The sequence below is a fragment of the Oncorhynchus clarkii genome, chromosome 10 (assembly GCF_045791955.1).
Source record: "Oncorhynchus clarkii lewisi isolate Uvic-CL-2024 chromosome 10, UVic_Ocla_1.0, whole genome shotgun sequence".
Lineage (NCBI taxonomy): Eukaryota > Metazoa > Chordata > Actinopteri > Salmoniformes > Salmonidae > Oncorhynchus > Oncorhynchus clarkii.
In genome coordinates this window covers 20,019,601-20,043,646 of record NC_092156.1, presented here as the reverse complement: position 1 = coordinate 20,043,646, position 24,046 = coordinate 20,019,601, and the positions used below count along the sequence as shown (strand labels likewise).

General features: G+C 40.8%; 1 protein-coding gene across 1 annotated transcript; it reads left to right on the top strand.

Annotated features, from left to right (window-relative positions):
* Window positions 1-7,968: 7,968 nt before the first annotated feature.
* On the top strand, window positions 7,969-23,373 carry LOC139418118 (remodeling and spacing factor 1-like). The gene is made up of 16 exons (XM_071167323.1): window positions 7,969-8,376; window positions 10,254-10,345; window positions 10,536-10,628; window positions 10,982-11,187; window positions 11,371-11,489; window positions 11,697-15,607; window positions 15,828-16,094; window positions 16,459-16,563; window positions 16,705-16,784; window positions 16,874-16,928; window positions 17,126-17,235; window positions 17,354-17,421; window positions 17,828-18,053; window positions 18,355-18,569; window positions 18,930-19,115; window positions 19,341-23,373. The coding sequence occupies exons 1-16, from the start codon at window positions 8,223-8,225 to the stop codon at window positions 19,856-19,858; spliced, it is 6,405 nt and encodes a 2,134-aa protein (XP_071023424.1). The 5' UTR covers window positions 7,969-8,222; the 3' UTR covers window positions 19,859-23,373.
* Window positions 23,374-24,046: the final 673 nt, after the last annotated feature.

The window sequence follows — 24,046 nt, the reverse complement described above, 5'->3', positions numbered from 1 at the left end:
TCAATATCAGTCTCACAGCAAAGGGTCTGGATACTTACATAAAATATGTTTTTTTTAATTGGCACAATTTTAATGTAAAAAATTTTTAAAACTGTTTTCGCTTTGTCATGGGATATTGAGTGCAGATTTGAGGAGGAAAAATATATTAAATCCATTAATAAGGATGTAATGTAAGAGTGTGGGAAAAGTAAAACGGGTCTGAATACTTCCCGAAAGGACTGAACATTTTAAAAAGTATAATAAATCCATTTAATATAGCTTACACCATAACAATACGTTTATTTTAGTATAAAGAAGCTATGAAGAAAATGTAGCCTTATTTCAGAAGAACAGAATAGCATATTCTGAATTGTCCTTATATTGGGCCCTGGTCTGATATTCTGATTGGTGGGGCCTGTGAAATCCATAAATTAGGGCCTAATAAATATATTTAACTTTACTGATTTCCTTCTATGAACTGTAACTCAGTAATCTTTGAAATTGTTGCACAGACTTCATCACTCTCATTCACTATTTGACAAGAATTTGACAATATTCTCACCCATCAGACTATTCTTAATTTAATCTGCTCTTTATATATACCCTATTGGTGTAATATTTGTGTATTTAGAATGGCCCTTATCCACATCCCGCAATCGAATAGCGAATGGAGGTTAGGTGCGGTTACGTTTTTAATATCCACGCATAGGCAGCGCGTCCATAGGGCTTGGGTAAGCTAAACATTTCCTAAAGTCAATTGAATTATATAGTCTATATAGAAATACATAAAATAATTCGAAATAACTAAAATACTAATGTATTTTAAATGTTAGCTTTAACCATTTCCTCCTCCAGTTTAGATGGACATATGGTCATATGTATTGTTCATCACTGTTTCAATTGTTATTATATATATATTACTTTTTTGTTTTTATTTCACTCAATGATCATGCTGGGGCTCCCCCTATGGTCATTCCACTCCCCTAACAGTTTTTACTCTGCCTCCACCCCAATGGATTGCCACAGTTGTTATTTATATAGTGCTTTTTATATATTTTTTACCGTTTCCATTATTTTATTTCATTAGTCCTGCATGTTGGAGCTCAAAGACTAAGATTCTCACTACCCTGCAATCACACCAGAGTAGGCTACTATGAGGATTCTGTGTTATGCACTATAGCCCGTTACCATATATGTGATTGAATATTATTTGCTGTTGGCTTGTGTGGATGAATGTATGTGTTATGCAACATAGCTGACTTGAAACATTGTTAACAGTTTCAGGGCCATGGGCCTTTCTCATGATGGAAAAATACAGAATAGCATGAAGACAGGAACTGTGCAATGAGTTGGGGGGGGCACATTCAGAACGTAGTGTTGCGAGAACAAACGGTATTTTGTTAGATAACAGGAGCCAGGTGCCTGATAACTGCATATTCTACACAGCTACAACACTGACCGCTGAAGCGCTTAGGGGGCTGGGACCAGCTCTGCGCCAACAATCAACGATAGGCTGGGTGAGTCTAAACCACGCCCAGTCTCTACTCTGACAGGCCGGCTCGGAAGCAGGAACTATTTCTGTTCGAGTATATTTATAATATCTTTGTCAAGAACAAGTTAGTTCTCTGTTTGCCCTGCGAGGTGGGACAGAGAGCCCATATATACGAAAATTGCATTTACCACTTATTGCTTATCTAATAAAAAATACATAGTATACAATCGGTGACTCAATGTCATATTTATCCTGATACCAGATTCAAATTGACGCAACTCTTAACACTACCCAGTAATTTACAGATCGCTGCAGCTGTACACAGCCCATTTGTAAATAGACCATCCAACTACCTACCTCATCCCCATATTTGTTTTTCTGCTCTTTTGCACACCAGTATTTGTACTTGCACATCCTCATCTGCACATATATCACTCCAATGTAAATTGCTCAATTGAAATTACTTCGCCACTATTGGCTTATTTATTGTCTTACCTCCTTCATTTTAATTTGCACATACTGTATACAGATTTTTCTATCGTGTTATTGACTGTACGTTTGTTTATCCCATCTGTAACTCTGTGTTATTTTTGTCTCACTGCTTTTCTTTATCTTGGCCAGGTCGCAGTTGTAAATGAGAACTTGTTCTCAACTGGCCTGCCTGGTTAAATAAAGGTGAAATATATATATTTTTTTAATAACAATTTGTTGTATTAAAAAATATTCTACTAATGTCTCCAGTCATTTAAACTGTAGTAGAACTGCATGAAATGTGTTTATAAAAGGCCAAATTTTTCCCATGCAAAGAAACAAGAAATGTATCTGATATATCTGAACCAACCAGGTACGACCCTAAATCCGTAACCATGGGCACTCTCTTAGATATCATCCTGACCATCTTGCCCTCTAAATACACCTCTGCTGCCTCATTGCCTGCATGCACTCTAAATACACCTCTGCTGCCTCATTGCCTGCATGCATAATGGGTCCGCAGTCAAACAACCACCCCTCATCACTGTCAAACGCTCCCTAAAACACTTCAGCGAGCAGGCCTTTCTAATCGACCTGGCCCGGGTATCCTGGAAGGATATTGACCTCATCCCGTCAGTAGAGAATGCCTGGTTATTCTTCAAAAGTGCTTTCCTCTCCATCTTAAATAAGCATGCCCCATTCAAAAAATGTAGAACTAAGAACAGATATAGCCCTTGGTTCACCCCAGACTTGACTGCCCTTGACCAGCACAAAAACATTCTGTGGCGTTCTGAAGTCCATGGAGAATAAGAGCACCTCCCAGCTTCCCACTGCACTGAGGATAGGAAACAATGTCACTACCGATAAATCTACGATATTCGAGAATTTCAACAAGCATTTTTTGGGATTGGTGCACTTCACAAAATAGATGGTATCATGAGGATGGAAAATGTTGTGGATGTATTGAAGCAACATCTCAAGACATCAGTCAGGATGTTAAAGCTTGGTCGCAAATGGGTCTTCCAAATGGACAATGACCCCAAGCATACTTCCTAAATTGTGGCAAAATGGCTTAAGGACAACAAAATCAAGGTATTGGAGTGGCCATCACAAAGCCCTGACCTCAATCCTATAGAAAATTTGTGGGCAGAACTGAAAATTCACCCAACTTGTGGGAAGCTTGTGGATGGCTACCCGAACCGTTTGACCCAAGTTAAACAATTTAAAGGCAATGCTACCAAATACTAATTGAGCGTATGTAAACTTCTGACCCACTGGGAATGTGATGAAAGAAATAAAAGCTGAAAGAAATCATTCTTTCTACTATTATTCTCACATTTCACATTCTTAAAATAAAGTGGTGAATTTGTACTAGGATTAATTGTCAGGAATTGTGAAAAACTGAGTTTAACTGTATTTGGCTACGGTGTATGTAAACGTCCGACTTCAACTGTATATTGCACTGGTCATCCCAAAAAGCCAACACTTCCTTTGGCCGCCTTTCCTTTTCCAGTTCTCGCCTGCCAATTACTGGAACAAATTGCAAAAATCTCTGTAGCTGGAGTCATATCTCCCTCTCTAACTTTAAGCATCAGCTGTCAGAGCAGCTTACCGATCACTGTACCTGTACACAGCCAATCTAAATAGCACACCCAACTACCTCATCCCCATATTATTACTTACCCTCTTGCTCTTTTGCACAACATAATCTCTACTTGCACATATATCACTCCAGTATTAATGCTAAATTGTCTTTTTCTATTTATTGCCTACCTCCCTACTCTTCTACATTTCTACACACCGTAAATAGATTTGTCTATTTTTCTCTTCTATTGTGTTATTGACTACATTTGTTTATGTGTGACTCTGTGTTGTTGTTTTTGTCGCACTGCTTTGCTTTATCTTGGTCAGGTCACAGTTGTTAATGAGAACTTGTTCTCAACTGACCTACCTGGTTAAATAAAGGTAATACAAAATTTGAGCTCATGTTGTGCAACATTTCTATAGGCTATGTCATTTTGTGAGAAAGCAGAATGTTGATGGCCTTATTAAAAATACGAGGATCCCATCAGCTTTCTATAGGCTAGGCCTACTATATTTCTTCCTCAATTTTCCTAATATTAAGCACATTGCTTCGCTTTACAACATGAGTATAGTCTGGCTGGCATGAAAATGACCTGCGGGGAAAAGCATCACTAAATGCTTTTCACCACATTCACTATTTAAGTGCATAGATGACAGGTATTTTTCCCCCCTGCCCTTGTTCCAACAGGTGCATGATAATGGTCCATTCTAAATCAAAACCAATTTCACACATATATTATTTAGTGTATGTAAAAACTAGATTAAATTAAGAATAGTCTGATGGATGACAATATTATCACTTGTGAATGATGCCCAGCATGTGCAGTAAGGCAAGAAACAGCATGTCTTTTTTTGCAACTTTTTCAAATCATAGTCACACACATCATGTAGCCTAGCCCATAGACCTATATGTTTTGATAAGGTTTGTATCACAACTAAAGTCACCAAATAACTCCAAACGTAGCCTACAGGCCTACAACCCCTGGAACATGGTTAGAGAGCACAGAAAAGCCAAGTGAAACGTGTTCTTATAAACCCAGCCATTGCGCAATCGCATGTGAAAACAGAGTTTTGACTGGCCACTATTTAAAACAGGATCCCAGCTTTCTCGTGCTGCTATATTTATTGCTAAATTCTTACAATTAAGCACATTAATCTGTTTTACAATCTGGCATACATGTGTTTCAAGTTTGGGGAAGCTAATTTTCACCATAAAAATGCTTATTTATAATAAAGCATTCCATGCATTATTGCATTTGCAGACTTATGTAAGATAGCCTACTATTCATACTGTGATGAGTAGATTGGATAGTCATAATTTAGGCAACAAAAAAAATACTGTTCAAAGCATGGCTGAGCTCGAATAGCATAGAGTAGGCCTACGCTATTTTTTATGTATTTATTTTATTTCACCTTTATTTAACTAGGCAAGTCAGTTAAAGAACAAATTATTATTTTCAATGATGGCCTAGGAACAGTGGGTTAACTGCCTTGTTCAGGGGCAGAACAATAGATTGTTTACCTTGGGGATTCGATCTTGCAACCTTTCGGTTACTAGTCCAATGCTCTGACCACTAGGCTGGCTACCAAATCATGAAGTGTTTATGAGGTCATTTTATGATAGCATTTGCATTGATATCAGAGTGATTAGAGGGACAATAGATCACTTGAGTACCAGGGCATTAGTGACTGGGAGTTAGCCAGTTTTGTAAACTACTAATGACCATCAGTAGCATCAGTGCAGTTTTGGAGAAGCCTAGTTACCGTGACTAAATGGTCATGTGGAATTTGACTGCGGTAATATGGTCACCGTAACAGCCCTAGTCACATAAACAAGGACACTGCATGTTTTTTTGTCATGCCTAGTAGCCAGTTTGTGTCTGTTTGTGCTTTAGTCAACTTCTCTATCATTTATAGCCATGCTAAACATTCCAGAAGAAAGAAAAAGATAAACTACTACAATTCTATGTTTCTATAGTTCATATAATTTAATTCAGTAATATAATAGCATGGGTTCTGTCGACAAAATCATTGACAATAATAACCAACAATTAAATCATAATCAGTAAACTCTTCAAGCAGTGTGTGTGAAAACTATACATCACATTCTTGCATCCTCTGTCCTTTTTTCCTTCACTCTTTTTCCTTCGCCTCTCCTTGAAAATACATTGGAGCCTGAGGGGAGGAACTTTCACTCCTCTCCAACCAATGTGCTTTGAGAGGGAGATGAGGAATGGTGGAAACAAGGGGAGAATCTCAATTTAATTTCCTTTATTCATCACATCCCCTCTCCTCACTTCCTTCTCAAAACCCATTGGATGAGAAGGGCAGAGGGGAGAGACCTCTGACCTTTTCATCCAGTGGGTTTTGAGGAGAGAGCATGCAACGAATCAAGGAAATGCAATTGAGATTCCCTCAAGGACAAAGGAAGCAAGTATGTGACAGCTATTACATTTTATTTGACAGTGCCTGGTTGACTGAGCTACCATAACACCCATGGCCTGTACAGAAACAACCCCTAGCCCCTACTGCCCAGAGTCGGGACACTTGTGAAGATCTGCGAGGGATTGATGGCTGGTGACACGGTGACAGCTCCACCTTACCCTCTGATAGGCATGGTGGAATGTTGCAGGTATTGCTTAAACCTGTGCAATTCTCTCAGATCTCCAGAAGTGTCTAGGGGTAGGGGTTGTTTCTGGACAGGAACCCACAATCCTTTAGGTGTGGACCTACTGCACAACACTTAAAGCATTGATTGGATGTTTAATTAAATTGCTATACACACATAGATTTGCACAGGTGTAATCTGGACACACCCACGGCACCCTATCAGGCTGAATAGACAGGTATGGGTAGCTGGAGACCTGCTGTAAACTGTGAAATAATATTTACATGTCTACTATTCACACCCAAGCTTAATTTCAGCTAATTAGATGTACATCCACTGACTATATGTTTTGTCTGTATAGCATAATTTAAGATTACCAATGGTTAGCTTGGTAGCTAAAATATATCAGTTAGCTAACCATTTACAGTAACAGCAGTTCATTAATTCATTAATAGATAATAGATAACATAATGGAATTAGAAGGGTGACCTCCTACTTTGAAAGAACGGGAAGTGTTGGCTGTGCACTTGACCAGATATTCGACATTTAATCCCACCCACAATTTTTTTTTGTTTTATATGCAAAAATATTTTTGTTCGATTTCCTTTTAAGAACGAACAAACAACCCGTTTTCACGTTCCCAATTGCTCCGTTTTAAGTTGAGAAACAAACGATCAAAACGTACATATTATCCACTAAGTATGCTTATTATCTTGACAACATAGACACCAAAATGTTCTGTCAATCCTCAAGATCAACATAATTCCCGCATTTTGGCTGTTGTTAAATCGCGTGCAGTATCACACAAGCTCTTCATCACTTGCCTGTCATTCAGAAAATCCTTTCCTGAATCAGCTGATGTTGCGCGCGATAATGTCCGCGTGTAACTAAACAGCTTGACATCAAACACACACCAAACAAATATTATGTGTAATTATTGAATGACATTATAGATTTTAGTTGTATTAAACATATTAAAGTTACTCTTTCTGCTTGAAGCGTTGGATTTTTCAAGCACATACATTATTTTGCATATGTGTGCCCATGAAAACTGTTTTCACACCTTAACATAGGGAGATACGAAATGTTGCAAGGTTACAGTACACTTCCGACATTTCCATACAAAAAAAGAATCCGACAGCAATATCCAGGAATTTCACAGGATCAAGGTCAATGTGTAATTACACTGAAGGAAAAAAAGCCACAGTATTATTAATGGCTTTGTAACCGCTCCAAAAAAGTTGTCTACTGCAAGTAATGCTCACTTGTGAAGGTAGTTTATAGAAAGACCCATGTGTAATGCTGAAATTTAACCACTTTTATCACATTCCATGTGTCAGTATTTACCGTCACTCATTGGCATTGTATTTTATGTTTCAGATTATTTTGTTAAATTATTTCTGCTGTTTCCCCAAAATTATATTTCCACTAATATTGTAGCGTTGTTGGTGTTGAAAATGTTACAAATAGCGAATTGATACAACTACGAAAAAATGGACAGTGCAACAATTGGCTCGATCACGTTGTACAAATTCAGCAAGCTTTCGCATCAAAATCAAATTGCCAGTCCTAAACGCTACAAAATGGCAGCTGCTCAGTGGTCCGAGCCACTGTATAGCCGACTTTACATTAGTTAATTGGAGTTAAATGACCTATGGAAGAATATGAAAATGTTCACACCACCAGTGCAGACATTATAACAGAGTGATAATTCCCCACGCGTTCTCATTTGTTTACATTAGTCATTTGGATTATTATTATTTTATTTATTTTTTTACCGCAAAGACCTCTGGGCCACTAATTTATTTGACGCGGTGAATTGTGGGCAGTCATTGGTCCTCCGAGACGTACTGTCAGAGACAGAAGAGGAAAAGAGACACCCCACTCGCTGTATTTTCCTGGTTCAATTAATGTCAATGAACTAAGTAGACCCGACCAGGCCCAGCTGCAATCGCATTGGTGTCTGAGAGACGCACCCAGTTAAGTAGACCGGAACTGACCATTTGTTTCAATGGTAAACGGCTTGTGTGAACTATCTTCATTTATCCACCATCTTTGTTACTGTCTGCTGCTCTTCCATCGGAAAAGATGGCTGCCTCGGCAGCATCGGCGGGTTCTACCCCCGGTTTTTGCCCAAGCTACGCCGTGATATGCTCCTTTCTAGAGCGGTATGGAACCTTGCTTGATTTACCGGAGCTTACATTTCCACAGTTGGAGCGATATCTCCAAGACACAATCTCAGGTATAGTTTGAAAAGCGCGAGCTACTGTGGGAAGATGGGACTCCACATTGCATAGTGTTCTGTCGTTCGTACTAGTTGTGTTATTGTGTGATTTCCAAACATAACCCATTTTATATACATGTATTGTTGTCCCAGATGTATTATTAGGATCCAGGGTGAAATAGATGCATTGTTTAACCGTGAACTGACCGAAGATCGAAGGGCTTCGGTGAAATTTGGGGCTTTAAAATACAATTTATTTTCCAGCCAAGCCAGCCTTTATCTGCCAGGGACTGAAATGCACTTCACCACACAGCCTACAGAAAATATTGTGCTTTGAACTTTTGCTCAAAGGTGATCTGTTTTTAACATTTATTAAAGTATATTGGGTACTCCTATTATTCCGTTTAGGATTGAGTGTGTTGCGTTAAGGACAACATTGTCCATTGTGTTTACATTTAAGTAATGTTTTGGCATAGTGGTTCGCTCGCGCTGTATTGCGCATGCGCATGCTCATCTTCTGGGCTTCCTGCTCAATGGTTAAAAATAATAATAATAATAATAATATTTTTTTTATCAAGGGTATGGAGCACTTTTTATATTGGTAGTGGTTAGGATGAAATACAGTAGACAGACACATAGCATTATGTACATCACTTTAGACATGTAATGCTGTAGTTTCAAATATTTCCATCAATCTAGACTCTAGATGGAGCGTATTTGAGAAAACAAAGTGCAATCAAATGCACCATGGTTAGCATCCAACTTCCAGTGTGTCTTTTGGTTTCACTATTTTCCTTAAGTAATGTAACCCATTATACTAGTCTGTCTCAAGTATGTTTCGTCTTCAATTGAATCATGTTGTTCCCAGCTTGACATTCAATCTGTAACACATTCAATTGTTATCTCAACGACACACTCACGCAAGAACTTCCTGCTCAATGGTGTCCTGCTGTAATTACGCAAAGAATGGTCTGCTTTATTCAAACTATTTTGGCGGATTTTGGTTGTTTGTATCACACATCCATACTTCCATATTATTGTATTAGTCATGTTACGTTTTTGTTTTATATTGTTAGGAAATTAGCAAATATCTATTTTGAATGCATTGTTTTAATAAATAAAACCACGTTGCATCATGCACGCCTTTAATTTTGGTATTGTGCACTGTCCCAGTGTCTCCACTTTAGAGATGTATGACTTGTCTCCTCTCCAACGCCCAGGAAGTTCTAATTCAAACTCCCAATAGACATCTCTGCAAGCGTTATAATGTCAAAATACGTTCGTTACTCAGCAAATATGGAGTTTCGCTGAGCAATGTTCTTCATTTACTTCGTTACGTCTGGTATGTACTTTCAAAAAAGGTTGAAATGAAAATGTACAACCCACTGAAAAAAATGCCTATTGGCACCTCCAATATCTGGCTTTACTGCCAAGCACAGGTCGGAAGTCTACAACAGTTCAATGAGGTCTCCAAGATGAATTTATTTTGGTTGTTGTAAATGTTTATTTAGACCTTTTTTGGAAGTACATACCTGCCATAACAGGAGTAAATTAATATAGTTGCTCAGCGAAATTCACAGGAGCACAGGAGTTTTCTTTTTAATATGTGAATAAATCTTTATTTTCTTATTCCCCACTCTCATCAAAACATATTTAAATTCCATTGTCTCCATTTGATATTAACTAATGCAAAACTAATTCATTTGAAGTGCTAATGGACCAATACCTATACATCTTATGAAATGTCGTAGGATATGGATTCGTGACTGTGTGAGTGGGATTCATATTCAAGATATACATGCTGTAGCTATTTATTGGCCTATACAATAGGTGATATGTGGTTGAGAAACATTGATGTTTACCAAATGGTGTCATTATCCCACCTCTCCCCTCAGTTCCAAAGATCTTGGTGGACCTTCACGTGAAGTTGTTGAGGAAGATTGGCAAGTCAGTGTCCGCAGACAGATGGGAGAAGTACCTTGTGAAGGTAAATAGATCTCAGAACAAGGCTGGATATTTTCTGCACACTCAGATACAGTTAGGCGTAGCTTTATAGATTAATCACATTTAAATATATTACATTTTTGTAAAATACAGGCCGTGGCATGAGTCTGGGCATTCTGAATGATGATAGTATTGAGGTTAACCAAAGGCTGATGGAATGTGCTTTCTTACAGGTGTGCCATGAGTTCAACAGTACTTGGGCATGGGAGCTTGAAAATAAAGGATACAAGGACATGTCTGTGGAGTACAAGACTGGAATCCTCAAAGTAAGGTTGCAATATAGCTGTATAGTTGCAATATAGCTATAATTATGCAAAGACATGCAACATATTTCCAAACAAGATGCAGGTAGTAAAAATTAAATTGATTTTCACGTTCTTAAATAAGGCCTTTTTTCTGTATGGTACAAAAGTAAATTCTCTGAAAATAGTAATGCCAGTGGTGGTGGGACATAACTTGTGCAGTTTGCCCAAGTGTGTTGTTGTATTGCAAGTCATATTGCTGTTGCAATATTCCATAAAAAATATTGCAATATATTTGGCCATATCATGCAGCCCTACTAACATAATTATTTCCCCCTAAGTGCAACATTCTCATACTTTCTCTCTTTTCTATCCAGCATTTGTGTGAATGCCAGTTTGATGACAATGTAAAGTTCAAGACAGCAATCAATGAGGAGGATCCTGATAAGATGCGGCTTCTCCCCATTGGCAAGGACAAAGATGGCCTGATGTACTGGTTCCAACTTGACCAGGACAAGAATGTGAGGGTCTATGTGGAGGAGCAGGACGACCTGGATGGGTCTTCCTGGAAGTGCATTGTCAGGTACTGTGGAACCATTGGAATGACGGGCCGGGTGTGATTCAGGGGAGGAAAGATGCATACTGTTGTACTGCAGAGCATGTCAAAGGTCTTGTATTCCAGGTGGATCATAGATTACTTGGTTTATATGTAATTGTACCACAAGATTACTAAACTGGAAAGAGTTAATTATCCATCTCTATACAGAGACAGAAACAGCTTGGCTGAGATCCTGGCACTGCTAAAGACTCAAATCGACCCAGCACTGTTGACAAAGAAAGAAGGAGAGGAGGAAGATGAGGCAAAAAATAATACTGGGGGAGAAGGTAGTGTTATGCCAACAAGGCTTGTTACACCAATAATGTCGTCTGTTATTTGTTGTTTACTCACAAACATTTTCATGATATTGATATTGTCAAAGGTAAACAACTTATTTCCCTGATAGATGCAGTTCTAAATATTGTACTTTTATTTTCTATGAATATATCATTCTGTTGTAACTGCAATTCCTATTTATACCTTTTATCCTATAGGGGAAGTTAAAAAGACAGAGGATACCTCAGAGGATGAAGAGGACAAACCCTCCAAGGGAACAACTTCCTTAGTCTCTCCAAAAACCGAGATTACAGAAAAAGAGGAATCACAGCTAGACGAATCAGATGCCAAATCCTCATTGAAGGGCCTCAAAGATGAGTCCGAGTCAAAAAGCCAATCAGAGGAGCCTATGGTGGATGACAAGGTCACCATAAACACCCGGGCCATCAAAGAAGAGCCAATGGAGGTGTCAGAATCCAAGGAGAGCACAGCCACAAATGCTACAGAGCCTCTTGCAGAGAAACCTTGTCTGACGCCACAAACAGAACAGACAGATGAAGCCAAGAGGAAGACTGCAAATGAACTCCAAAGGGCCATGAAGAATGACCAGCAGGCCAAAATCCCATTGAAAAAGAGAGAGATGAAACTTTGTGAAAATTTTGATAATAATAGTGGCGGTGGCAGTAGTATCTTTGTGCGAAACCCATCTGTTGCTCCTGTCAAAGAAGCTCCTGAAGTTGAGGAGACAAGTAAAGAGATCTCTGATGCCCCGGTGGGGACGATAGAGTGTATAAGTGATCAAATGAATGGTGATGCTCAGCCTACAACAGAAAAAAGCGTCAATAATGGTTTAAGAGACTCTGTTGATGGCAAAAAACAGCAAACAAAAGCTGCTGCTGGGGAAGAACGTAAAGCAGCAGAAGCTAGTGCAATAGAGAAAATATACCTGGACAAGGAGAAAGAGGAGATGGCAAGCAACACTGAGGTGGCCATGGCCAATGAAACAAGTCTACAGAAGATGGTTTTAGCAGAAAAGGAAAGCACTGAAGATTCAGAGGAAGTAAAAAAATCTGCCTTAAAAGAGGCTATATCTCCGTCCCCTCTAATGACAAAGCCATTGACTTCATCTAAGGATGCAACAAGCCCACCGGAGAAGCACTCTGATTGTAAAGAGGAACAAAATGTCAAGGTATCCAAGTGGGATGTAAAAGTGTGTCGTACAGAACACACGACCTATACATCAATAGAAACCGATGAAAACCCTTTGTCTAGTAAGTCACAGAAACCAGATGAAACTAAAGGAACAGATTCATCCATTACCTCTCAAGAGGTCAAGTCAGCTGTCTCTAAGGAAACAGACAAAACAGTTGTCAATAAGGACGGTTATCCCCTTTCTGTCATGAAAGATATGGAAAAACCACCCTGCACAAAAGGTACAGAAAAGTGGTCAAGCCCTAAAAACCCAGAAACCTCAGTCATTACTAAGCAAACCGGGAGACCTGACCCAATTACAGAGAAACCAGACCACTCTAAATGCATAAAGATGCCAACAGTCGTAAAAAATACAGAGAAACCACCCGACAAAGAGGGTGTAGAGAAATGTGATGTTTCTAAAGATATCAAAACTTCTGTAATTAAAAAGACAGAGATTTCAGAAAAGAGTAAAGATGCTGAGAACCTGGCCATCTCTCAAGAGACCAATACGTCCTCATTCCTTAAAAAGGCAGACAAACCAGTTTCCAATAACGAAGCAGAGAAACTGGAGAGCATTAAAGAGACTGATAAATCGTTGGTCATTAAAATGACAGTGAAACCAGAGGCATCTAAACATACAGAGAAATGTGATAACCCTAAAGACAATAAAATGTCAGCTGTCACCAAGGAGAAACCTGCTGTAGGCACAGATGTAAAGGCTGCCACTGAGGTGAAGAAAAAAGCTGTCCTGGAGGAAGTTTTCTCAGCGTCTATCTGTAAAGATGAAATGAGAACTGTTGCTAACGTGACTAAGACACAATCTGGACCAAAAGACATGGAGATGGCAGACGTCTCTGAGAAAACAACCCAATCACAACTGGGTGAACCCAAAAAGGTAGAGAAATCGGCTACCCCTAAAGATATTGGGAAATCGGTTACCCCTAAAGATGCAGAGAAATCTACTAAATTGGTTACCCCTAAAGAAGGTGGGAAATCGGCTACCCCAAAAGACACAGAGAAATCAGCAATGGCTAAAGATACAGTGAAATATGCTAAATCGGCAGCACTTAAAGACGCAGAGAAATTGGCTACCTCTAAAGATGCAGAGAAGTCTGCTAAATCAGCTACTCCTACCCCTAAAGATGCAGAGAAGTCTGCTAAATCCGCTACACCTACCCCTAAAGATGCAGAGAAGTCTGCTAAATCCGCTACACCTACCCCTAAAGATGCAGAGAAGTCTGCTAAATCAGCTACACCTACCCCTAAAGATGCAGAGAAGTCTGCTAAATCAGCTACACCTACCCCTAAAGATGCAGAGAAGTCTGCTAAATCAGCTACACCTACCCCTAAAGATGCAGAGAAGTCTGCTAAATCAGCTACACCTACCCCTAAAGATGCAGAGAAGTCTGCTAAATCAGCTACACCTACCCCTAAAGATGCAGAGAAGTCTGCTAAATCCGCTACACCTACCCCTAAAGATGCAGAGAAGTCTGCTAAATCCGCTACACCTACCCCTAAAGATGCAGAGAAGTCTGCTAAATCAGCTACACCTACCCCTAAAGATGCAGAGAAGTCTGCTAAATCAGCTACACCTACCCTTAAAGATGCAGAGAAGTCTGCTAAATCAGCTACACCTACCCCTAAAGATGCAGAGAAGTCTGGTAAATCAGCTACACCTACCCCTAAAGATGCAGAGAAGTCTGCTAAATCCGCTACACCTACCCCTAAAGATGCAGAGAAGTCTGCTAAATCCGCTACACCTACCCCTAAAGATGCAGAGAAGTCTGCTAAATCAGCTACACCTACCCCTAAAGATGCAGAGAAGTCTGCTAAATCAGCTACACCTACCCTTAAAGATGCAGAGAAGTCTGCTAAATCAGCTACACCTACCCCTAAAGATGCAGAGAAGTCTGGTAAATCAGCTACACCTACCCCTAAAGATGCAGAGAAGTCTGCTAAATCCGCTACACCTACCCCTAAAGTCGCTGAGAAATCGGCAAAAAACACAGAGACTACCTCTAAAAAGATTGTTCTATCTTCTAGGGGACAGAAACCAGACACTGAAGAAACTGAGAAACTGGCAGACACAAAGCCAGTTGCAGAAAAAGGAGAGAAACTTGTCACCTTTCAGGACGCCAAGCAATTACCCTCTCTCAAAAAGTCTGTCCCAGTGGAGGTGAAACAGGAGGAACCTATGGAAATGCGTACGGAAAAGTCAACACATGACAACATAAAGATCAAGGGACATGCTGAAAAAGGCTGGCCAAAAAAGGCTGTTAAAAGTGGAGTGAAGTCTGAGACCAACCCTATCAAAGACCCAAAGCCCATGAACTGTGATGCATCATCAGAAAAACAGGCTATTAGTAAGAAGGCATCATCTCTCACTGAGGGTGAGACGGACAAAAGCCAGGACAAAGTAATCAAGGAAGATGCCACAACACAGGGATGCCCCCCAAAAGAGGATGGGAGTAAGCCTGATCATCCTAAGAAAAATGACAAAAAGGAGGATGATGGAACTGAGAAAGATGACAAAAATTCAACGGTAGAAGAGAAATTGGGTCAGGCAAAAGCAAGTGAGGGGTCTGAGGAAGATGATAACAAAGAGGATGAGGACAAGGGTGAAAAAAAGGATGCGGGAACAACATCAGAGATCCAAGAGGAGGGAATTCGCCTGAAAATACGCGGGATTACCCACCGGAGGAGAGCTGAGCTCCAGAGAAAGGAGAGGGACTCTGGGTCAGATACTTGTGAGACTGGGAGATCCCTGAGGAGGTCACCCAGGATCTGCAGGCCGACCGCTAAGGGGGTGGAGTTCCAGGACAGGAGGATGGAGAAGAAAGAGGCCACACCCCCTGTAGAGAAGGGTGATGAGGAGAAAACTGTTCAGAGGAAACCGAGAGAGAAGGTTGATCAAGATGGACTGTACAAATCTAAGGTAAGTTTTTTTCAGTAACTGCAGATATTTCTACATTCATATGTTGGATTGTGAATGCATGTTTTTGGATCAACAGTGTCTTTTAGATCAGGGATTCACACATTGTCAGCCATCAGGAACTTATGTGTATGCTGTCCTTCATTAGCTTCAGCTTCATGTAACCCAAAAGTTAGAATGTCTGTGTTTATGATTTGGCTGTCAAGATGACATATGTTTTCAGGGGCGACGGAGGAGAAAGACCCGGTGGTCCAACACTCGAACACAAAGGCGCAAAAATAATGATTCTGGTGAAGACGATGAAAGTGAGTCGAGCGAAGAGGAGAGCGAGGAGGACAACAGTGATGAGAGCTTCAAGGTGGAGAGGGGCAAGAGGAGGAAGAGGAACAGAGAGAGGCACAGCGACGACTCTGACACCTCCTCGGATGATGACCTCCCCCCTAACGATGACCCCTGCAAACACTGCGGCCTCCCCAACCATCCTGAGCTGGTGGGTCCTGAAAATGTGATCCCTATTTTCTCAGCTCAATAAATGGCACAATGGGTAGCATATAGTTGTGATAATTATAATGGAATTGCCCACATGGTGGGCTGCAGGGTTCTGGTCAATTCCACAAAAGTTTCAGTCAATGCCGAATGTAAATCAAATTCCAATTCCACGTGTTTGTTATTTTAAATGCATTGAAGAGAATTAAAATTGGAATTTCAGTGTACTTTCTGAATTGAAATGGAATTGACCCCAACTCTGGTGGGCTGTCAGTGGTTATACTATATTCATAATATGTATCTAAACTGACTGATAAGACTACAAAATAATGTGTTCCAGCTAATACACCTTCGTGTTCCCCTCACAGATTTTGCTGTGTGACTCGTGCGATAGCGGCTACCACACAGCCTGCCTCAGACCCCCTCTCATGATCATCCCAGATGGGGAGTGGTTCTGCCCACCCTGCCAACATGTAAGTAACCACCAGATGGTAAACAATTGGTAGTTGCACTACAGTTTGGATGCTAGCCACATTATTGTTTTAAACTAATGTCTTGCTTTATGTGTGGTATTATTTGACATTCTTACCCCTCTCTCCTTGTGACCCCTGCAGAAGCTGCTCTGTGACAAGCTTGAGGAGCAGCTTACTAATCTCGACGCTTCCCTGAAAAAGAGGGAGCGCGCTGAGCGACGGTATCAACCTCTTGAACCATGACAAATGACAACAGGAAGATAATGTAGCTCATAAAGTTGTTTTAAATTATTTTATTTTCTCCCTCCAGAAAAGAGCGGTTGGTCTATGTTGGAATCAGTGTTGAAAACATCATCACTCCCTCGGTAGGCAGCATTTGGTTGCTATGGTTATACCATCATGGAAGTCAATTGCAACACATCCAGAATTCAGTGTGTTTGTAGGACATCTGTGTAAGATGGTCTGTCACACTGTTCATTGCCTAACCAAGACTGATGTCAGCATAAATGTTTGCTGCCTATATTGTACTGTGAACTGACACATTGCCAACTGTCATTTTTAGTTGGAGGTAGAGGAAGAAAGGGAGGAAGAGGTGGTGAAGAAGGAGAAGAAAGAGCGAACCAAGAGCTGGGGTCGAAGGTCCACAAGGGCAAAGAAGAGCATAAGCTACAGGTATGACGTCTGTACTGAACTCATGGTTATCAGAACATTGTGTGTGGCTGGTCTTTATTTATTGTTTCAGTATGGTGGCGGATAAATTCCCTGAATAATTTCAACGTCTTGTTTGCAGGTTTGATGAATTTGATGAGGCTATTGAGGAGGCAATTGAAGAAGACATCAGAGAGGCTGATGGTGGCGGTAGGAGAACATTATGGAATATGGCAACCAAGTCCCAGAATTATGACTTTCATTCAATAGTTTATGCTGCATTTTATTGATGTTCTGAAATCATTTTTGGCTGCATCATTTCATCTGTGCAAACATGGTGCTTGCTCAGATGCCCTAATAATTGTGCACTCCTTTAATAAGGGTTACGAAGAGTCAAGTCTGAGGCTGTATTTCATCCTAAGATAGATGTTCCCTCTCTGCCCTCGTATACATATCCACTCATATCAGTTTTGTCAGGAGGAGTGAACGAGGGTATAAGAGGGATTTTCCCTGAATGAAATGCAGCCTCAGCGCTTTTTAACTTGTGTAGCCTACAAACAATCTTTGTGTGCCTGTTGGATTGGGTCTAAATGTTATCATGTGCTGCCCTCTACAGGAGCTGGTCGAGGCAAGGACATGGCCAACATCACAGGCCATAGCAGAGGGAAGGACATGTCCACTATCCTGGCAGCAGGAGAGGGTGGCGAGGGCAAGGAGAATGGGTGCCTGCCGCGGCCCAACGCCAGCCAGCGCAGGAAGAAGCGCCGGCGTCTCAACGACCTGGACAGCGACAGCACTATGGAGGAGGAAGAGAGCGAGGACGAGTTCCGTCTCAGTGACAGGTAGGTTCATTAGGAAAGTGGGAGGTAGGGGTTCATGAATCAGAACAGGGAGGTTGTGTCCATAAGGCACCAAATGGAAGACAACGGACTGAAACGCGGAGGGACTACCTGGACTTTTTTTGTTTTCCACTGCAAAATGTTTTTAAACATTTCCCATTGTGTGCCATAATGAACACAAGCCAAGGTTCCACTTCATTGATGGCTATTACATCCAGAAAGGTGTGACACAAAGGGGTGTTGAATTCATTTGTCACTCATTCTTCTGTTTTTTTCTCTCTCCACTGCACACTTTTTCATGTAGTACGGAGGAAGAGGAGTTTGTGGCGTCGGACAAGAGCGATGCAGAGAGCGAAGTGGCAGTCGACTCCAATGACGACAGCGACTTTGGCAGGCCACAACGCAGAACCGCCAGGACAAGGAGGCCAGCCAAACGTCAGAGGAGTGCTCAGACGCGACGGCGCCGCACACCACGAAGGTACTCAGACGATGAAGAGGAGACGAGTGAGGAAGAAATGGGTACGTTGGCATCGTCATTTCCTCTGTGGTTTGAAAGGACATTACACTCCAGAATCAAACTTTGTTAGATGTTTTCAGATCTCAAAAGTGGTCTTCTCTTGGGACAAGTTCCAGGCCATCTGTTTTGTTGATTCAGCTTTATGCCGTAATCCAAAATGAATTGAAAAGGTCCTGATTTGTGGCGCTTATCAGTTCCATTCATTTGGAGTTGAGGCCTTCAGTACACTGGTTAGACACAGCCAATTGTGTCGGATGTGGATCCATCTTTTGATTTTAATGTCTGAAAACTTCTGTTGATTTTGTAATTTTCCTTTTGAAAACCTATAGGTATGTGATGTGGCTCTCTTTCTGTGTAACTAGTGTCGGAGGGCTCCAGCGAGTTCAGCGATAGCGACCTGGACTGTAGCCGACGCCGATCCCGCCGGAGTCAGACGACGAAGCAGGTCAACTACTGCGAGTCGTCCGGAGACTCTGACGGCTCCAAGGCCAACACAAACCGTGACAAAGTCAAGCCGTGGCGGCGCCTCGCCAGTTCAGACAGCGAAGGTCAGGCAGAATTTTTTTTTTTTTCTAAACGCGCGCTCTTTGCCTCACCGACCCCGCTATTAGCATAGCTTCTCTGTAGGATGTGTGTAAACTGTAGTTAGTTGGCTAATTAATTTGTTTATTTAACATGTCCTCACTTGCCGTCACTTTAACTGATATTAACAATAATATGGTTTTATCTAACGTCCATATCTAACTTTGTTTCCATGTACCTGGTTCTTTCAGCGAGCTCCTCCAGAGGCTCAGATGACAGCGAGAGGGAGAGGACTAGGTTAAAGAGGAGGGCCGACTCGTCCGAAAAAGAGTCCCAGCAGCACCGCAGACGACTTTCGCTGAAACGGCGGCGAGCCTCTGAGGAGGACGATGACGACCACGATTCCGATGAATCATCGGAGGGAGAACGTCCTGTCCGCAAGCGTGTGAACCGCATTGACTCGGACGACTCTGACAAGGAGGAGGAGAAGGAGACGAAAGAAACCAGGGAAGAGGAGGAAGGGGGAGTGCTGGGGAAGGGAGCCAGCCCGTTGGACTACGGCCTGGTGGAGCTGCATCCCCCCACCAACGGACAGAGTCCCATCAAGGCCCTAGAGGGCCTGGCTCACATTGGGCCCGAAAAACCTGGGGCCACAGCTGTCGCCATAGCGCCCAATGGACTGGAGTTGGCACCACAGGATGATGATGAGGATGACCTGCTTGGGGTCACAGACCTGGTGGACTTTGTCTGCAACAGTGATATGTTGTAAAAACCCAAGTTGTACGTTTGTTCTTTTCTGTAGTATTTTTTAAAATGTTTCTGTCCTGTCCTTATTATAAAACTGTTTTATTCATCCTCCTTGTCCCCCCCATTAGTATGACCCCATCCATTCGTATGAACTGGACATCTTACGGGGGGAAAGTTCATTGTCTTCACACCTTTCGCAGTGTGATTGTACAGTCATTGAGAGCACTAACTCCGAAGGTTGTTAAGTGGCACGTTACTTTGCATTGTCTTATCCTCTGTACTCGGTCACCGATGGACATGTGGGTCAGATACTTGACCGTAAATGACACACAAATCAACCTACCTGTTTCTCCAGCCAACTTCCAGGGTTGTCTTCTCAGGGGTCCATCCACTACCCCCACATACAAAGAGTCCATCTCCCAAATTCTTGGTTGTGTTCATTAGGCCCCAAACGGCAGAAAACCGACAGACCGAGAGGGACTACCTTGCCTTGTCCATTTAAGAAACGCTGATTTTCTGTTGTGTGACCTAATGAACATGACCCATGACTTCCTGTCCTGAGAGGCACCTCTCAGTATTCCTGCCTAGCAAAGAGGACATTTTATTGTATGACATTGTTTGTTGGTAGGATGTAGATGTGTATTGTTGTTCAACATTTTTATGAGAATAGATGTCAGGGGTCAAACTGCATTCCATTTACGACTTAAATTAACATAGTTTTGTGGATCAACTGCTGGAAACCAATCGTTGTTTTTATCCCCCTGCTCTTTACCCCAAACTTTAAATATGAATGTCTTTTCACTTTTTTGATATTTGAATTCCACATTTTAATCCTCTTACATCGATCAAACTATTTATTCTTTGTTTTGATGTGTTCAATTCTATTAGTCATTTGTTTGATAAGCTAAACCATTACACAGGTTTCCCACTTTCTTTTATAGACCATTTAAAACAAGCACTGGATGAAAAAGCATGAGCATAACAGTTTAAGTCAGAATTCCCATAGGAAAACATGACACAGAACCATCATCATCATCATGCTAGAAACAGACTGGGAGACCAGACCCACAACCGATCCCATACTTTCTAGAAAATACAATCTCCAAAAGAGTGTTTCTCATGGATTTGGTTAATTGTTTTTACCCAAAGTAATGAAATGTTGTACTGCAGCCTATATCCCGTTTTTATTTTTATCAAACGTTCCCATCAAGTGGTATTTTAACCGTTTTTAATTATTGTTACAAACACTATTAAGGCAGCTAGCTCCTCAGTGCATCACGCCAAATTACAGGTGTCATTTAATCAACATTAAAATCTGTTAACTACCACCACATTGACAAGACTTTCCTTTAAATGGAGGTTTGAGTGTATTTAATGTCACCAACTAGAGTAGACCAACCCTGATCTTCTCACCTCTGTGCATATGTTTCTAAAAACCCTAGTTTAGTTTTTGTGTACGTATAAATATAATTTGTGTGTGCTGCCAACACTATCAACGGATTAAATGCCCATGTTTTAGACTTTTTTTATATGCTAATATTCGAAGGGATTTGTTATGTACAGAATTTTCTGCCAACTTTCTTTGTTCCTCTCAATAACCATGTCAGCATTTGAACCATTATTTTACGTACGTTGTGTTTTTATAATGTATATCAAATCATCCACTTCTTGTTTTCCTCCTTAGCAAACCAAGTGGCATACTGTTTCCTATGTACCTTCTTGTCGATACTGTATGTAGGTTCAAAACCTTGAAGTAAAGGTACTTAGTGAGTATACACCTAACTACCTGTCGTTGTTCATCGACTATTTTTTATATTTTTTAAAATCTTTTTTTACACGTCCCCTGGTCTTTTCGGAACCCTCTGCCACCACCAGTGTTGATTGTAGAGAACACTACCCTCGCTCTAGTCTTCCCTCTACATCTTACTACATCAACTGGTCTCCGATCTCAGAAAGCCTATCCTTTGTCTGTTCTCAAATATGAGCTAATTTTGGTTTTAGGGTTCCATTTTGAGGTCAGGTTAAATCACTGCCTTTCTGGGCCTATGTTTAAACAGTTTCTCAGAGTAGGACTGCTGTCCATATTATTCATAATGATCTAAAATGCAACTGATCCTATATCGGCACTCCTACTCTGAGACTGAATACAGGCTCTGGCCTTGAATCAAAAGAAGATTATGGATAAACGGCATGCTGGATTAATCTTTGTTAGGGAATGATATACCAGAATGCAACTTGTTTGGGGAAATGGTTCAGACCATAAATTTACCTCTAATGTTAGTGTGTATATCTAGTTTTTGTTGTAATGTATATTTAGAGGCATTTTCTTTTATCATGGAAATAAATATATTTGGCAATTATTTATGATTGCATCTGTTTATAATAGTTTTCCTTGTAGAGGGGTTGTGATATTGGCACCACTGTTTTGTAATGAATTCATTGGATATCTGGCATGTTTGTTGGATGTTATTTTGTTATGTGCAGATGCGTTGGACACCTTAAGGATTTACAAGGTTCAATAGTCACAGACCTCTAAACTCTTTTGCTCAGCAGTGTTCCTTGTGTCTTGCTACTGAACAAGAGAGCATGAACCAACCACTGGAGGCACGGACGACACCTGGCAGGACTGATGAGTTGTGTTCAGTAAACATAAAATGGTAGAAAACAGAGTGAAATGGGGAGGTGCTAACTAAACTTGTCCAATATGAAGCCCTTGTTTTAATTTTCAGTTGTGCCCCAATGAACATGAACCTGGACACAAAGGTGGCCATCGTCAGAATCATGGGAAAAGTTCAAGATAATTTCTTAATTAGAGCGCATTTAAGCCTGCTTGTAAATTTGTCTTTTGTAAAGAAGTGTTGGCATGTGTTCATCACCAATGGTAAACTTCTTATTAGTCTTGGTTAATCACACAATGTTTTTAATACTTCCGTGTGAAGGAAGATTTCCGAGGCTAATTAAAAATAATTTCTGAGCTGCCTGCAATGCACTCCACTAACATGATAATATTGACTTGAGTTACCGCACCATTAGTTGGACTGCCCCAAAGCGTCTACTGGCAGTTGCATTGTGGGAATCATATGCAAATGACTAGGGTTACTTTACCATCGTTTTGGGATGAAAAAAATGTCTGATTTCTGATGTAATGTTTTCAAGAGATTACGTTTATCACCTGTATTTCATGAGTATGACATGGTGGACCTACTTCATTTTAAATGACAAATCTGTTGGAGCAAATGATCATATAAAGGTACACTAGTTGGGAGGGGCAGTCTGACACACATGCAGTCCTCTGCCAGGGGGAAGTTGGTGCCAATGATTCAAAAGTGTTTGTTCCTTATTATTGTTTATTACAGGTAGAATTGGAAGACTGGGGAGACAACTATACTGTAGGTCTGGTATATCAACATTAGCTTGTAGATTGGTTTTAAATGTTTTGTCTGTTACTCTTCAATACCTTTTTGTTAACTTTACTCTATTTTCTTTCATATTAATACGATCTGTACATTTGTCATAATAAAAAGCTTTTTTAAACAAGGAATGGTAGGCCGACTTGTTTTCTGTCTCTTGAAAAGGGAGAGGACAGCATGATGGTGTGAAATATTGATACAATCAGCTTTCTGACTAATGCAGGCATGTCCACTTGAGAACCGTGCTTCTACACCTGCATTGCTTGCTGTTTGGGGTTTTAGGCTGAGTTTCTGTACAGCACTTTGAGATATCAGCTGATGTAAGAAGGGTTTTATAATACATTTGATTTGAGAACATCTGGAGAAAGTGTTGAGGGGGCATGTTTCCTTAAAGATGCATTAATTAAAGTTTAGTTGCTATTGGTTTCTCCAGAAATGTTGACTTGTGTGGTTGATGTATGGTTTATTTATACGTCTTAACTCATGAAAACAATATTTTAGGTAGTTTTTTTGGTGCTAATCGGTGTGCCTCTTTCTGTCAAATTAGGTCATTTCTGGAAAATACTTGTCTATTTTAGGTGGATTTTTGGCTCAAGTGCACCCCTAGTTGTTATTAAAGTTCCGTATGGTTTATTTGCGAGTTTGTTTTGCATGGTCGGGTGCCCCGGGTGGATTGGAGAGGTCTTTTACGTACCAATGGAACGGTCTACACACACTCCGCATACCCGGAGCACTGGGCCTTTTAAAACGAACTAGCCCACTTTATAAACAACCAAATTACAGCGCTCATAGGATAAATC